This window comes from Nycticebus coucang, chromosome 1 (assembly GCF_027406575.1).
Source record: "Nycticebus coucang isolate mNycCou1 chromosome 1, mNycCou1.pri, whole genome shotgun sequence".
Lineage (NCBI taxonomy): Eukaryota > Metazoa > Chordata > Mammalia > Primates > Lorisidae > Nycticebus > Nycticebus coucang.
In genome coordinates, this window is record NC_069780.1 from 132,795,703 (window position 1) to 132,812,746 (window position 17,044).

Below are 17,044 nucleotides of genomic sequence, written 5' to 3' on the forward strand. Positions count from 1 at the left end.
CTTAAAATGACACACTTATTTTCCCAAAGCGCAGTTCATTAGATAATTAAACATTTACTCTAACTTCTCCTGCCCCAGTTAACAATGTTATATGTACACACAAACCATAGACACTGACCCGCACACAGGGGGTATGCCCTTGGCTTCCTTTAAGTCAATCTTGCAGCAAACACAAAGAGAGGATCAATCTCCCAAATAATTAAAACATAAATTGGGTCATATTTTTGTTCCTGTTCCTCCTTGAGTAAAATAACACAATGCTTAGTAACGAATGAGAAACTATTTGCAAATCCATATCCTCAAAATGCCACCAAACACGGGGCATGCATCTTTCTTTCTTGCATTTTGATCCTGTTGCTGTGACTTAGTGTGGTAATTGTATTACAAAGCTATTATTTGATGAAATGAAAATGGCAAAACAATTTAAATGCTTGTCTAAAAAGACTCTGTTAGAATGCAATTATGAGTGAAATTACAATGGCAAAATAATTGAAATGCAAGTCCGGAAGGCACAGTTATGAAACTATTAAAATGCTTCTGTTGGGGACTCACAGCATTGAGTGAAACTACACACTCCTGGGGACAGATTTTTAATTCACTAAAGCAGGCAACATTTATGGGCAGATGAAAATGTCTGTGCTCCAATTGTTCTGAAGCATTATCTACACTTCTGAATGCCACCTGGGGGTGTGTAACATTGTCAGGGTTTCTGGGTCTGAAGGATACACTGATAAGGGAACCACAAGTAATACTGTGCTTTTATTCAGTACCAGGAAGATAAAGACACAAGGGCAAGCGTGGCTGAGATTTGCCTCTAATGTTTCCAATAGAAAATCTAGGATCATGACATCAAAAGATTTTTATTCTGAATGTAAGCCTCCAATTATTAAATATGTATGTATATATATTTCTAAGGCCGTATCCTCTTTAGCAAAATCGTGATAAATATTTTGACATTCAGGCTTCTAGTGCATTAACTTGCTCACCAAAGGAAAAAAAACAAAAACAAAAAATACAGTACTAGATACAGAACAGAGCCACTACGGGAATGATCAATATGATGGATGACTAAGGACCCTCCTCCGAAGCATGGTGATGTCTACATTGTGATAGCGGAACACACAAATGGTTCTACCAGCAAAAACATGCAAAATATGCTTGACCTCCACATTTTACCCTTCACAATCTGCTTTCATGGATCCATTTCTTTCAGCTAAGCATAAAGAAACAAGTATTAAGCTGGGAATGCACCATATAAAATAAACAAGTATTGAAGGGACAACAAGATGTAATTACTTTCCTCATTCAGGTTTATCTCTCATGTGGTGTCATAGAGCATGTTAGGAAATGGCGGGTAATTTTAATCGCACCGAACATTTCTCAGCATAAATAATTATGACATTACTTAACAAAGTTACTAGGTTTCCACAAAAATTGTGTATTTTTGTTTTTCAAGTTTTAGTTCAAAGAATTCCCTTGGATTCACATACTTTAAAACATATAAAGATTTGATATGCATATAAATGTGTTCTCTGAGGCAGGATTTGCAAAAGGAGTTTGAAAATCCTTCTGATTTTATATGCCAAGTGTTTATTTGCAGTGGACTCTTGCACTGCTGAGCGTATTCCACTGTGAGCAGGCGTCCTGCCCTCTTACTCTATAGATTCCCTTCCACAAATTCAGAGAGTGTTAACGACAGCTACGTAAGAACTGGAAACTGAGTGCATGGTAACTTCAAAACAAAGATCAAATCTGCTGTCTAGAGATTTTATAGAGAGGTCATATTATTTTCACCATATAATTTAAATATGAATATGATTTGAAGTAGATTTTAAATCATCTGAGGACAAAGGACAATATTTGAAGAAGATAAAAAGAGAAGTTGCCTAGGGAAAATTCTATGAATAAGACTAATTTAAAGAATGAGCAAACATACATAGTTTGTAGAAAAAATAAAAATCAGCAGGCTCCTAAAAATATTTAAACCACATATTATACGTAAAATTTGAAATCACATTTGTCAGAGATTTATAGAATTAACCTCTGTATTTAGAAAGGTGTCAAGTAAATTTTAAATAATAGCTTTATTACATTCCAAGGGCATATCTTTGGAATTTACTAAAGAAGAAACCAATGCAACTATTATAGGGTTATAAGCTAAAATATACTCTAACTTATTTTGAAATGCGTAAAAAATAAGTTGGATTGATGGTTAGATAGCTGATAAAGAAAATATAGCATTAACTATAGAGTTTATGTGATGGATAAATACAGGTGTTTGCTGAACAATTACTTCGATTCTTTTCCCAAATTTGGTTGGAAGAAATGCAGTGCTCCTGATGGGTATTTATTCCCCAGATTGATAACTGTGCTCAACAAATAAGCTAGTGTCAGAATCTCACTGGCGTGACGCACTCACCGAGCCATCCGGACCCTGAATTTGGGATGCACAGGTCTGTCTCAGCACTGGGTAGCACGAAGCCAACCACAAAGACCTCCACGCCATCTGCCATGAGAGCCATACCCAGGACAAAGAAAAGGGCCCATTGAAAGCGACCATGACCGCACTCTTGGATTATCAGCTCGTACTGCTGGGCAAGCTCTTCCTCGTCAGCTCTCCTCTCCGATTCCAGGTCCCGCCGGTCCTTATACTCATCGCCCTTGGGCTGCCCCACTGACACGATGCTGTCCTTCCCTTGGTTCATACTGGGGATGCCCTGATACTCCCCTTCGTAGATTTCATCATCTTCGTCATGACCCTCAGTGGCTTCACTTGAGCCCTCATCATCATTGGCTTCCCCATCATAGGTTTCTCCAGGTGGGTAATAGTCATCATCCTCTTCTTCATCTTGGAACCGGCTGTAGGACCTCTGGGTATATTCATCCTGGGCCCGGTCCACAGCTTGATTTACCTTCTTTACTGTCTGTTTCTTCACCTCTCTGGCAATGTCCTTGGCACCCTTCATCAGTGAAGTCCTATCCTTATAGGAGTCTTCCATCTTATCTCAACTGATGGCTGACGAGAAGATGGGAATTTTTCACAGGCTCTGTTCAGTGGTTCAGCCCAGACAGCATTATCCACTTTGGTTTAAAATAGAACTGTAAAGAAGAAGAACCAAAGGAGATATTTATTATTCCTTTCTATACCTTTTAACCATCTATTTCTTGGTTTCTTTTAACTGTCCCAAAGACTAAAACACAGACTTAGCATTCTCTTTCCTCTTTCCATATACATGTACATGGAAACCTGCCCAGTAATTCAAGCCTAGGCAATCCTACCCCAGAACCCAGACACTTACCCACAAGAGCTATGGGCTTTGAGTGGAAATGGGAGCCTATGATGGAAACAGAGAGCTGAAATAGCCAGCTGCAGTGGATGATAGCCCACTAACAGGTGGCACAGGGATATTCTACAGGGCTGGCTGATACCTAAGGTGCTGGGATTAGGCACAGAGGCTTATCATATACCAACCCTCTTCCCCTTCTAATCTTGGATCTAATGGAGACATTCAACACAGGAAACTGACCGTGCTGGAACCACCAGTTGATCAGACCATTGTTATTGCTCACACCACACCTTTCTCCCAGTTCAGGTACAATGGGCAGGACTCCTCCCCAGGGCAGAGTGGGGTGAGGTCAGGGGAGGCAGTCATGGAGTGCTCCACCCTGAGCACATTTTTGAGATGAAGACATGGATACTGACCCATCATGCCAGTCTGTCCAACTCTTTGACATCAGATGTTTATCAGTTAAGGGCTCCTCTTGCCTTCCAACTCTCTGAACTCCCCATAGGCATGAATTCCTGGTGCAGTTCAAAAGCCACCACTTGCATGAAATGATTTTTCATTATTGCTTAACCTAATCACAATGTCTAAGCCAGAGCAACTGGTTTCTTCCTGGCATTCACTCATGTCTTCCCTATTAGAGTGTAAGTTCCCTGAAAACAGGAACCTAGTAAAATAAAACTACAAAGCAATGTTATTAAATGAGGACAGAAGCACCATAAGAGGGTCAACTCTTCATATCCCCTTCCTTTTGTTTGTTTGTTTGTTTCTTTTTTTTGGGACAGTCTCACATTATTGCCCAGGCAAGAGTGCAGTGCCATCAGCCTGGCTCACAGCAACCTCAAATCCCTGGGTTCAAGTAGTCATCCTGCCTCAGCTTCCCAAGCAGCTGAAACTACAGGTGCCAACCACAATGCATGGCTAATTTTTTTCTATTTTTAGTAGAGACAGGGGTCTCATTCTTGCTTAGACTGGTCTCAAACTCCTGTGCTCAAGGGATCCTCTTGCTTCTGCCTCCCAGACTGTTGGGATTTCAGGTGTGAGCCATGTAAGCCTGGCCTGATCTCCCCTTTGTCAGGAGAGGTTATGTGGATCAGAGGTCTCTGAAGTATTAATACAATCTGCAATAGGTAACTTATTAGGTGCTCTGAGGGGTACAAGTTCTGTGGTCATATAAATTTGGGAAAATTCTGTCTATATTTCTCTAGGAGAGTCACAGTGCAAGAGCCTTGCTTAAATTTGTTATTCAACCTTTTCTAAACTTTCCTAATAATAGAATTCCCCACCCTCAACCTGACATTGATGAGCAATCTTCACCATATACAATGGAAATACTACATTAAGATGAACACTAAAATCCTTTAAAATTATAATGTCTCTAGTATAAAATACCGTAACACTCACTAATTAGAATTAAATGAAAGAAGCAGAATAAAAGGGAGAAAATTTACATTAAAATAATATTTCTAAAATAAAACACAATTTCTTTCAAGTCTATCAAAAACTGAAACTAAGTCTTTCAAATGTAATCGCTTACAATTTTTAAATCAGACTTGCTACAAAAATAGAGTATTTAGCATATCTGCATATTTTTAAATAATAAGTCATTCAAAGAGCCTGGAAAGTTTGACTTTAAGTATATTAACATTAACATTCTTTTTTAAATTCAGTTTTGACACAGTTCATTTACTTTCTGAAGAACGGATCTACTAAGCGAAGGTAAACTTGACCTCAGCAGTTGTCCAAATCTCCACAAACTCCAGATTAGTTAAATAGAAAGGCCTTCCAAATAACAAGCCTGTGTACCTATATGAACTTTTCTGAAGGTCCTAGACCTCCTGGCAGAAGGAATATTCTCAGGTGAGTCAAAGTGGGCAGTAGCCTCCTTTGAAAAAATAATCTGAATTCAATTTAGTACAGCAATTTTCTTTCTGATTACAAAACTAAAACATGCTTATCTGAGAAATAATTGGACCAACTCATAGAAATTAGAATGTCTACTAGCAAAAAGCAAACAAGTAGAAAATAACAAGTGGAGCCTGTGTGCCTACTGTTGGTGAGAATATAAAATGGTACCTCTGTGGAAGACATTGTGGTGATTCCTAAAAAAATAAAAATGGAATTACTTCATGATCCACCAATTCCACCTCTGGGTATCTACACAAGAAATTGGGAGCAGGTTCTCCAAATATTTGTACATCTATGTTCATAGCAGCATTATACACAGTAGCTAAAACATGGAAGCAACCCAAGTGTTCATCAAACGATGAGTGGATGAGAAAATGCAATATACACAGTACAATGGAATATTATTTGGCCTTTAAAAGAAGAGCATTCTGACACATGCTACAACATGGATTAATCTTGAGGACATTGTGTTAGTGAAACAAGTCAGTCACAAAAAGGCAAATACTGCATGATTCTCTATATAAAATCCTTAGAGTAGTCAAAACCATAGGGACAGAATGCAGAGTGAAAGTTTCCAGGGTCTGGAAGAAGGGGGAAATGCAGAATTCTTGCTTAACGGATAAAATATTTTGGTTTAACAGATGAAAAGAGTTAGGGAGATGGGTGGTAGTGATGGTCGCACAAAATTGTGAATATATTTAATACTACTGAATGTACATTTAAAAATGGTTAAGTGATAAATTTTACGCTATGTCTTATCACAATTTTTAAAATGGCAAAAGAGAAATAATCAGAAAATTCAAAAATTCATAAATAATAAAATAAAAACCATATGTATTATCTACACTGCCCAGAGATGCCCACTCTTTAACAATCAGCAGTTTTATGTCTAATATTTATACCATATGTCTAATATTTATACCATGAAGATGCATGAGCACATGCTTAGTTCAGAACATACAGCAAGTTAGAGTGAAAGCCCTTCTCTGATCACTCTGTTGTCTCTAACTATTTGGGGGTTAATTTTCTCACTTGTTGGGTTAGCGACTATCTCAAATGGGGCAGGACTGTATCACATGTTTAATAATTCCTGGCTGTGAGCACATCTTCAGTAATAGTGGTTCTCAAAGTGTGGTCTTTCCCAGAAAACCCCCAAGACTGTTCAAGAAATCTGTGAGGTCAAGACAATTTTCATAACAATGTTATTTGACTTTTTCATTCTCATGATTGTACAGTGGCATTTTCAGAGCCTATGTGATAAATAATGACATCATTGCTTTGATGATTCATAAAATGTGCACTTACAGTTTCTTTTAAAAGTTTTTTAAATTGACACATTATAATTGTACATATTTATGGGATACAACTTGATGTATTGACACATATACACATTATATAATGGTCAAATCAATGTAGGCACATCCATCACCTAATGCACTTAGCATTTCTGATGAGATCAAAAACCTCTCTTTTAGCTATTTTAAAATATACAATACCTTATTCTTATGCTTGTAGATTCTTGTGTTTTAAAAAGTTTCTTGGTTTTAGTTTCTACATTCGTAAATATTGACAGATATAACCCACTAAAAGGAAAGTACTTTTGTCATTAATAATTTTTAAGAGTAAAAAATGAATCCTGAGACAAGAACACAAAATTCCGAATCACTCTTCTGTAGGAATCTTTTCCTGCTGGGACCCTGCATTGTGAAGGCTTCCCTGTAGCGTTTTTTGTTATTGACTGGGTTATTTTCCTTTAGGGTTTTAAGTTTGCATCTGCTGGAGGTTTGTAGGAGTTTATAAACTTCTGAGCTAGTTTTATAATCAGTGGCTCAGTTCCAGATTTCCACATTGTGCTAAGATGATGGTAGGCTCAGGGTTTGCATCGCAGATGGGTGACATTTCCCAACCTGTCCGCAGTGCACAGTTGTGGACTGTCCCTTTTTCCAGGTGGAGATGGGCAGTGTATTTCTGGTTCTCAGCTTGCCTGCTGCCCATGTCCTGCTCATACCTTGGACAGTGTCAGTGCTCACACACTCCTACCCCCTCTTTTATCTTCCTTTCCCTTTCTGGCATCTGAGGATTTCTATTTCTTTCTTTTGACCTCAGCTGTTTTATTATGTGAACAATATTTTTATATACCATCCATACATATAGAATATAATGTAAGGTAGAGGACAGAGGACTTAGCATTTGCTCCAGCCACCATCTTAACCCAGAGTTTGACATTTTTATAACCTGTTTTATGCATACATTTATATTGAAATTTTTCTCATTAAAAAATATTTTTTCTACCATTTGTATTTATGGTATGCTATAGTTCATTCAACTTGTCTCCTGTCATTGGCCATTTGTTTACCTTATTTGGGTATATTAATACATGATGATGCACACCCATGTGGGAGATCTTACTGAGAATTTTTGAGGGCAAAAGGAAGATTTAGTTATAATGGTTTATATATGTTTCCCTTCAGAAAGGTGTGTCAATCTATAACTTCCAGAAGCATGTAGGAAAGCCATTATTTCCTTATGGTCTCACCTATATTGGAAATTAGAGGCTGAAACTAGTGGGAAAAAATGATCTTTATGATTATAAGTTGTATCTGATTACAGATGAAATCGAATATTTCTTGTGAAATCTTTTATCCTTTGTCCATTTTTGAGTTGAAGTTGTAGTGGATTGAAGAGGGGCCTCCAGAAAGATGTACTAACCCTAAAATATGTGAACGTGGCCTTATTTTGAAAAAAGATGTAATTATGTTAAGGTTCTTTTTTTTTTTCTTTTTTCTTTTTTCTTAAGACAGAGTCCCACTATGTCACCCTGGGTAGAGTACTGTGGCGTCACAACTCACAGCAACCTCAAACTTCTGGGCTCCAGTGAGCCTCCTGCCTCAAGTAGCTGGGACTACAGGTTCCTGACACAATGCCTGACTGTTTCTTCTATTTTTAGTAGATGGGGTCTTACTCTTGCTGAGGCTGGTCTTGAACTCATGAGCGCAGGTGAGCCACCTGTCTCAGCCTCCCAGGTGGGAGAATTACAGTGTGTGAACCACCACACCAGGCCTATGTTAAGATTCTTGAGATGAAATCATCCTGGAGTATACAAGACCCTAAATCCAATGACAGGTGTTATTAACAGAGACAAAGAAGAGAAAAGACAGATACAGAGGAGATGATGAAGATGAAGGTAGAGATTAGTGGTCCACAGCCAGCAGCCAAGGAACACTTGGATTCAGCAGATGCTGGAAGAGGTTCCTTGGATAGAGAATGGCTCTGCTAACACCCTGATTTTGAACTTATGGCCTCCAGAACTGTGAGAGAGTAAATTTCTGTATTTTAAGCCACCTAGTTCATTAGGATTATACTAGGTGTGCAAATCAATTCCAGAACTAAAAGTGTTAAAATAGTCATCTCATCCAGAAATAGAATGCATCTATTATCTAAGCTTTCCTTCATGGCACTCAGTAAAATGTAGGTGTTTTCCTCTTACTATGCCAGTTAATGAACAAGACACATACATGCATAAATGAACATTTTTTTTAAAATTTGTATGTATATGATATTTTCCTATTGGTGTCTTGAAACCATGGTGTATATTCTGGCCACAAATTTTAGTTTTTGCCAGCCCATTGACCTACCCCAATGACCTACCATTGGGTAGGTCAGGAAATGGCTCTGTCCTGCAGTAAAACATCAGTAACCACAGGAAGCAACTCACTGAATTTCATCTGCAGAATAGAATTCATGAGCTACAGATAATGCATCAGATTGCTTGCGGATAATTCAGAAGGGAAGGCTCGAAATCACGCTGATTGTCCCAGCTCAGTTTTCCTCTCCATAGCCTTCTGCAGCCCTGGGCCCTTCTCCTGCAAAGTTGTTCCTGCAAGCAGGCTCAGAGAGTACCTTCAGTGGAGCCCAGGAAAAGCATGGAGCTCCTGGTTCCCATCCCTAAGTAGTTACCAGGATGGCATCACTCTTTGGGGAAGCCCAAGGAGCATCAGAACAATTTGCATTATAAATGACAAGCAGTTATAAAACCAATCATCATATACAATTCCCACTCTTAAATTAACAGTGAGATATTCTCATCACTAACTGACAACGGCTTTCTAGCAGACAGTCTAAATGGACCCAGCTGAATTTGAAAGGGACCGCCTGTGAATGGGATAATGTCCACTCAAAGTGAATATGATCATTTCTGCTTCTCCCTCTGGGACAAAGGAATCATGTGAAGGAAACTCAAAGAGAAACAAACCTGGGAAGAAGGAGAAAGTCTTCCCTTAACAATTCTGCTTATCTCTCCTGGGATGAAAAGATCCGATCACTCATTCAGCCAATATTTATTCAGCACCTACTATGGTATGCCAAGCATCTTTTTGGGAGCTGAAGATCAGAGATTGAACAAAATACACAAAGTCCCTGATTGTATGGAGCCTTCTTTCTAGAGGCAAGACAGATAACAAAACAAAGACGTGCGATTCTGTGCAGTGGTGTGTGCTACAAATAAAAATAAGGCAGGGGAAGGGGTTACAGCATCTCTGCCTCACAGCATGTTCACTATAACAGAACTATTATATATCTGCACTGTCCAATAAAATGGAGCAATGTAAATTTAAATGACCACATGTGGCTACTAGCTACCCTATTAGATGATGTGTAGTTAGCAAATGCAGGAGATGCTGCTATCCTAGGAAGAGTGGTCAAGGTAGGAGACTCTGAGCAGAGGAAATGTAAAGAGAAGCCAGATTAAGGCCAGGACATAGGTTGGTACCAAGGGCAGAGCTTTCCAGACACAGGGGACGGCCAGAGCAAAGGCCCCTGAGTGGAGAATGGCAAGAAGGCAGGTGGCTGAACAGAGTTGGGGAGATGGTTCCAAGGAAGTGGCTGGGACAGATGACTGAGGCTTTGAGGGCCACAGTGAGAGCCTTGGGTTTTAGTCTATGTGAGATGGGTTTAGAGTAGGAGAGTGACAAGCTTAGTGAAGTACAAAACAAGTTCTGTAAATACCCGTCTAAAAGAAGGCGATGCCTTCTTTTCTTTTACTGGACCTCATTAGCTTTGCTCTTTCACATTTGTTTCCCTTTCTATTTGGACAATAATCTTACAATGAATACGGCAGCTTCAAAATAAAGGCAGCATTCATTTAATGTCTTTAAAGATAAGTTGAGGCAGGAGGAGGCCAGTCAGAGGGAAAGTTCCTCAGTGTAGACAGAGCAATCAAAGAGAAAACTCAATCTCTCATTGAGCACCTGGGAAGTGCTTACCAAGTACTGTGACCATCCACCCTCCCTCACTTCCCCTTATGCTCAACCCCTAAGACTAGCTCCCTTTTCCTTGGCTTGCCCATCACTGAAAGTAGAGGACAAAGAAAGGGACTCAGACAATCTACAAGTCAGATACTCCTATCTTGCACGTTTACAAGTTGGTTAATAGAGCCAGTTAAATATCAATATTGAGCCCAAAGAGGCAAGTGTCTTTAGAATCATAGATGGAAATCTAAGAGCAGTCCCATCAGGAGTCCACTACCGCAGTGGAGCAGACACACAGTCCTTAAATTCCTACAGGAACTCTACAACAGCCTTTGAGGAAACAGGTGTCCCAGACATATAATTAATACATGACCTAAATTATTAGACATAAACAGGGATTTGTTTATCAGTCAGACACACGCCTGACTCCAGTATTGCCCTGCCATCTACTAGGGCCAAATGGGAAGCAGCAGGGCTATTGTGAAGATGGAATAGCATCAAAAAGCAAAACTTGGGTGTGGCACCTACTCTGTAAATGCCAGATCACCTGGATTTAGAGAAGAAGAAGATTGGGTGATTGGTGGGATTACACCTGCGGTGCATCTTACAAGGGTACATGTGAAACTTAGTAAATGTGGAATGTAAATGTCTTAACGCAATAACTAAGAAAATGCCAGGAAGGTGATGTTAACCAGTGTGATGAAAATGTGTCAAACGGTCTATAAAACCAGTGTACGGTGCCCCATGATCGCATTAATGTACACAGCTATGATTTAATAATAAAAAAAACGAAAAAAAGAAAGAAGAAGAGATTGACATTTAGAAATATAATTCATCATCCAGCAGTGGTAATGCCGACAATTTTCTTTTTTGAAAAGAAAAATGACTATTACACATCAGCTGGCCGTGCCCTTTTCTAGCCCCGGAGCACAGGCTGGGAGTCCCGAGGCGTCTGCTTGCTGTTTCTGGAAAGGCTCACCCGTTGTGTTTACTGCCGTCACTGAGCTGCACACCCTGGGGTGCAGCCTGCCCGGGAAAGCTCCAAGGAGAATGTCTACCCATCCTCCTGTCTTTCTGAGGGAATCAGGGCAATGTGATTAGCATACTGGCAGAGTTCTAATGCAATTGAAGGGCAGAGCCAAATTTATCAAGTCTGCTTCATTCCCATTACATTGATAAAAGCAAAACACTCCCTACCCCACCCCACCCCGCCAGGAAACTCCTCTAGATGTCAACAACGGGGGAATCAGAGCCCTCAGCATCTGCACTGCCTTCCCTACACTGCCTGGAAATGACAGATTTTCTCTTTCCGCCTTGTCTATGTTCTACTTAGCAAATCTGTTCCTTTGCAAGGTTCCTGGGGTTGTAGCTATGGAAAGCAGCTGCCTCTGTTTACTCCAGCGCCTCCTAAGCCTGTGCCGATATCCATTCACAGGGCATTCTCCCCAGGGATGCTGAACTCTTTGTTTCCCTTGCCTGTGGCCTCCAGATGGGAGGTGCCAGAGCCTTCCTGAGCGACTCACCAACACTCTGTGGCTAAATGAGGGTGCAGCTTTCAGGCCAAGTGTTTTAGTGCTGTGCAGGTCCTCCAGGAGCCCTCTGCCAAGGAAGACACCTGGAGTCCTGGTGGATTCAGCCTTCTGCGATCTGTCCAGGCCTTCTGTGATCTGTGGGCACATTACAGGAGAGCGAGGGGATGGGGAGCAACAGGTATTTGCTCTGCTCTTTTCCGATAAAACCAAACCATCTCCTTTATTGTCACTGGGGGAAAGAGTTGCTAAACTAATTCATACCCAATATATAAATAAGTAGCTAAGGAATTCCTCAAATACTTCTTCCTTCTCAGAGGTATTTCTCTTTTAATTCTTTAGTCTAAGGAAATGTGCAAATTGCAGAATTTCAAGGTGGCCTCCTAAGTTAGATATTGGGGGACAGGAGGGACTTCTTGGTTTGAATCCTTCCAAATGGGTTACTACTATCCACCGGTACATGAGAACTGATGTGGACCCAAGGCCACAGTCACAAGAGATGTCAGAGTTCATCCATCCGCCCATCAGATTACGAGTTCTGTAGGGAGAGAGCCCTGCTTTGGTTCATCTCCTATTCTTAGTACCCAAGGTAATGCTGGACATTCATTGTGAATGAATGTGAATTCGTTCACACATTCAATGTTCTGTTATCTTGTATCTGCCACACAGTGGGGTACAGACTGTCCCTAGACTCAGTGCATACAGGAATTAACGGTCTGGGCCTCCAACATCAAGGGATTTTCTACTTAGCGAGACCATCCAGCAAACATCAATTGTCTTACAATATGGTCAGAGCCATGTGCTGGCACATACTATTATAGATGTTATGGATACAGTGGAGTCTAAAGTGAGCTGGCCAAGCAAAAAGGTGGACAAGTAGAGTCATTCACTGACCGAACCTTTGTTTATGCAAGGACACAGTAGGAATTCTGTAGGTATAGACATAGATACAGGTGGAAATTAAAAAAAAACACATACCTATACCGAGGGCCTTTTGCATACCTGAATACTAGTGTTAGATGCGGAATAAACATAAGTAAAAACTAAACCAGATTTGTTTGGGGGGCCAATAGTAGGACTTGATCTTGACCATATTCTCTAAAATTCAAGATTTCTATTTCTTCATTAGCTTTTTGGAGTCTCAACTCCCTGATATTGGTCCCCACCACAAATCAGCCCCATGGAAGAAGCTATAAAAGCACTTTTGTGGTTGATGGAAATACGTGATTGACATCAGAGCACATGCAACATTGTTTTCTGAAATTCATCCCAAGGAATATTTGAAAAGTATTCCTAAAAAAGAGAATATATGGCCAAATCTGCCGAGGAAACACTTGTCACTTTTTCACCACCTGCACTGCTGGTTACTAGCCCGGAGCCTCCATCACTTGGCACCTGAACCCTGCAAGGGCCTCCTCACATAGTTCTTATTTGTTCATTGACTCTTCTCAGAAACTATGAACTCCCTGAGGAAAGGAACTTTTCCTATTTTGTTCTCAGCTAAATTCCAGCACCTGGAAGAATGCCAGACACGTTCTAAAATTATTTGCTAAACAAATGACTGAATAAAACACTAACTAAAGCAAAGTTAAAATTTCTTTCAGGCCTCCTGAGAATCTTTGGATGTGCTAACGTGACCTTCCAAGAAAGGGAAAGGGCGGCATCACCCAAACTCATCTGACTTGAAAGCCCTTCACTGACAAGGCCTCTCAGAACTAGTGTCGGGGAACCCTCGTTAGGGGTCACACACATTGGGGATGAAAGCATTTTTCTGGTGTTGCCAACAGGGGGTTCACTCAAGACTCACACAACACAGGAAGAAGCAGGACAAACACTACTGCCTCTCAGGACTATGCCAGGAAAGCAAATTAACTTTGGTGTTTCCTGGTCTAATCCTGGGGAGGCGAATTAGTCTGATGCTATCACTGGGTAGTGGACTGTTTCTGCCATGGCCAGCACAGTCTGGAGAGAGATGCTCGCCTTTGTCTTCCGGTCTCCAGCAGCAGCCACGGAATCTAATTATAACAGTCCCACAGGTCACTCTCTAAATGGAAAGACACTACGGAAAATATTCGGGGGGGGGGAGAGAGAAGGACAAAATACATTTCTTTGCTGGAAAAGTTCCTTACTTTACCCTCTTTCTATCTCTCTAGCATGATTCACATGAAGTAATTTAAAATATCCATCATTAATAGGCCACCTTTGCCAGAACCACAAGGAAATCATATGTGATTCTTGAAGAAAGTCATGTCAAGAAAGAAAGAAGAAAGGAAAGGAAGGGAAGGGAATAGAAGGGAAAGGGAAGGGGGAAGGGAGGGAGGAAGGAGGTAAGGAAGAATTAGTGAACAAACTTCTCCATCAAAGGGCTATTAAAAATATAACCCCCAGATCACTGGTGTCATTAGTCTGACACACAGTCCCTGACAGCCTGTAGCAGGCAGACCCCATGCAGCAGGAAACAGGCAGGGTAGGGAGACCAACAAAGAGACAGCAGAGCCTGTGCCCTCAGAAATCACTCTCAGGTGGGCCTCCTACCCCATCAGAGCTACCTGGAATATCCCCAGCATGCCGTTGGGGTGCTGGGCACACAAGGCTGGCTCACCAGGGTGAGGGACGGAGTCATTCCGCTCACCTGCTAGGAGGCAGTAAGGTCTGCAGGCTGAGTGTGGGCTCTACTTACAGTTGCTTCTTTTTAAACAAATGCCAGTAGGTTTGTGACCCAGACTTTGAAAGACTCACTGCTATGAAATTGATCAGTGACTTGGGCTGTGACAGAATATTTGAGACATCTGGACTTTGAGGACTAGCCCTACAAGTCTGAAAAGAAACAAAACAAAATTAAAAAGTAAGTGTTGTTTTCCTCCTGGCTAGAAACGGTTTCACCTATTTCAAATTGAATTATTAAGTGAGAGCTTTTGGTCCTAATGTTCTAAAAGATCCTAAAAGCTTCTCTAAATGTAAGCAGAGTCAATCAGATCTGTTTGCTTCCTCACATCTCTCCCTGCTCCTGGAAATGTTTCCTTAGCTGGTGCCTAACACAGAAACTACAGCACAGGCAATATCCAGCTCCTAGCCCTTGGGTGATCAGAGGCATGCACTCGTGGGGTGTCACCCACAGACGTAATGTCACACACATTATCTCACTTAATCCCGATAAGTACCTAGGGCAGATCTTGTAGAAAAAGAAATTGAGAAGACGAGCTGTACTGGGACTGGCCCAGACACCTAGAGCTGGTTGTAGCCACTGTGAACCTCAGGCTAAGACTTCTGGCTCTGACTCCTGCTCTCTTTCAGCTGCCCAGCCACGGGGCACTTCAAACACTCACGTTCTCAGCACCGCTATGGCAGCAGGCAACACTGTCCCAGCTTTCCAATGTGTTTTATCCAGTTTCTAGTTTTCCACAGGACGTCCATGAGGACATGAACTGAGAACCACAAAACAGCACTATGATGTGGGGGCTGACTGGCTGCTAGGCTCGCCCACTCCCCAGACTCACACTGCACCCACCCTCCAGGGCTGTGACCACAGGTATGCCTCAGTGCAGTTACTACAAGCTGGAGCCTCATGGACAGTTCTCCATTGTCCAACCCCAAACGTTTACTCCACAAACCCGAAGGGTCTACTGAATTAGAGAAATAGCTCACTCAGGAACATGCCTTCACTTGGGAGAGCAACCTGCTTACTATTGTCACGTGCAAATGCAGCAATTCTACGCACGAGGCTTCCCGGCCATACTGCACATTCATGCCCTGACTTCCTCCAGGGAAGTCATGATCCTGGACCAAAAAGACACTGTCCACCATCCAAGCCATCCACCTCCCACTGAGCCCAACAAATCACACTCTTCCGTTCAACCCAGGCCAGCTCAACCTAATGACCTCATCTTAATTTCATAGCATCTGCAAAAACCCTGTTTCCAAACAAGGTCATATTTACATGTCCTTGGGGTTGGGACTTTAGCATATCTTTCAGGGCCTTCAACATATCTTTTGGGAGGGTAAAGTAACACACATCCTACTAGAGAACCGACTGTATGTGAAAGCAGCCCATATTGAATTACACTTAAGAAGAATTAAAATATATATTTCATTAGTGTTTTTCCTGTAATCATTCCCCCCTTAAATCTCAAAATGAGATTTGCAGATACTTCAAGCCCCAGATAGATTCTGCTCATGACATAGTAAATGGCACAATTCCATAACCTTCAGAGGCTGAGCCCATTACACCTCCTCAGATATCAGAATAGAAAGAAGAAAAATAGAATATTTATGAGCACCCATGAACAATCCTGTCGCTCTCCTTTTCTCCTTTCATGCCTCCTCCACTGCAGCTTTCATGCACCTTAAAGTCACATAATAATACTGTAAGTAGTTTAGACTTAGAAATTAGTTCTCTAACACAAATTCTTCTTTTGAGTCTTCCCCCATGAGTGGTTAAAAGCAAAATGGTTGGCTTCATAATCACAAAGTCACAAGGACTATCAGCAGGGAAAGAATCCAGACAGCCTGTCCTCACACCCCTAGTTCACTAGTGACTGGCTAGGCATGCGTTCAGTCTCTCCCCCCATCTCTCAGGTCACTAGGACAGTGTTGAACTCTAACAAAACAACAGCCCATCTCTCCTTTGTCTACACAGTGCCAAGCAGCCACATCAACTTGCTTTACCACAATTAACCAACTAACAAGTTATCTCCGCTTGCTTTAGAGTGGGAATCCTGTACGCACATTTTATTTCCTTTTGATCCCTAGTCCAAGTAGTAAAAGATAATGTAAGGCTTTATCTTGAAACCAAAACATTGCCTTTCACAGAGCAAAAGGTTAAATGGTGGTACAATTATCCAGTGAAAAACAATTTTTTTCCTCTATGGAAAAATTTCATTTGTTCAAGAGAAAGGTATTTCCCCCTCTAATGTGGTTCCAAGAACACTTGTGCTTAAAAATTGCATATTGAAATGTAGAAATTAAAAACTGCGTTAGAGCAAGTTCTGCCGATGTTGTCCACATCCCTGATCCGATCTTACCACACCTAATCCTCAGACCCTCTGGTCTCATGCTTTGATCACCGCTTTTCTGTGTG

At 41.2% G+C, this 17,044-nt stretch overlaps 1 protein-coding gene across 1 annotated transcript in view; it reads right to left on the reverse strand.

Annotated features, from left to right (window-relative positions):
* The window catches only part of SV2C (synaptic vesicle glycoprotein 2C), a 268,675-nt gene that overhangs the window by 208,464 nt on the left and 43,167 nt on the right, over window positions 1-17,044 (reverse strand). The window contains exon 2 of the mRNA XM_053588340.1: window positions 2,420-3,099. Within this exon, the coding sequence (XP_053444315.1) occupies window positions 2,420-2,999 (580 nt within the window). The 5' untranslated portion in view covers window positions 3,000-3,099. The remainder of the gene's footprint in view (window positions 1-2,419; window positions 3,100-17,044) is intronic.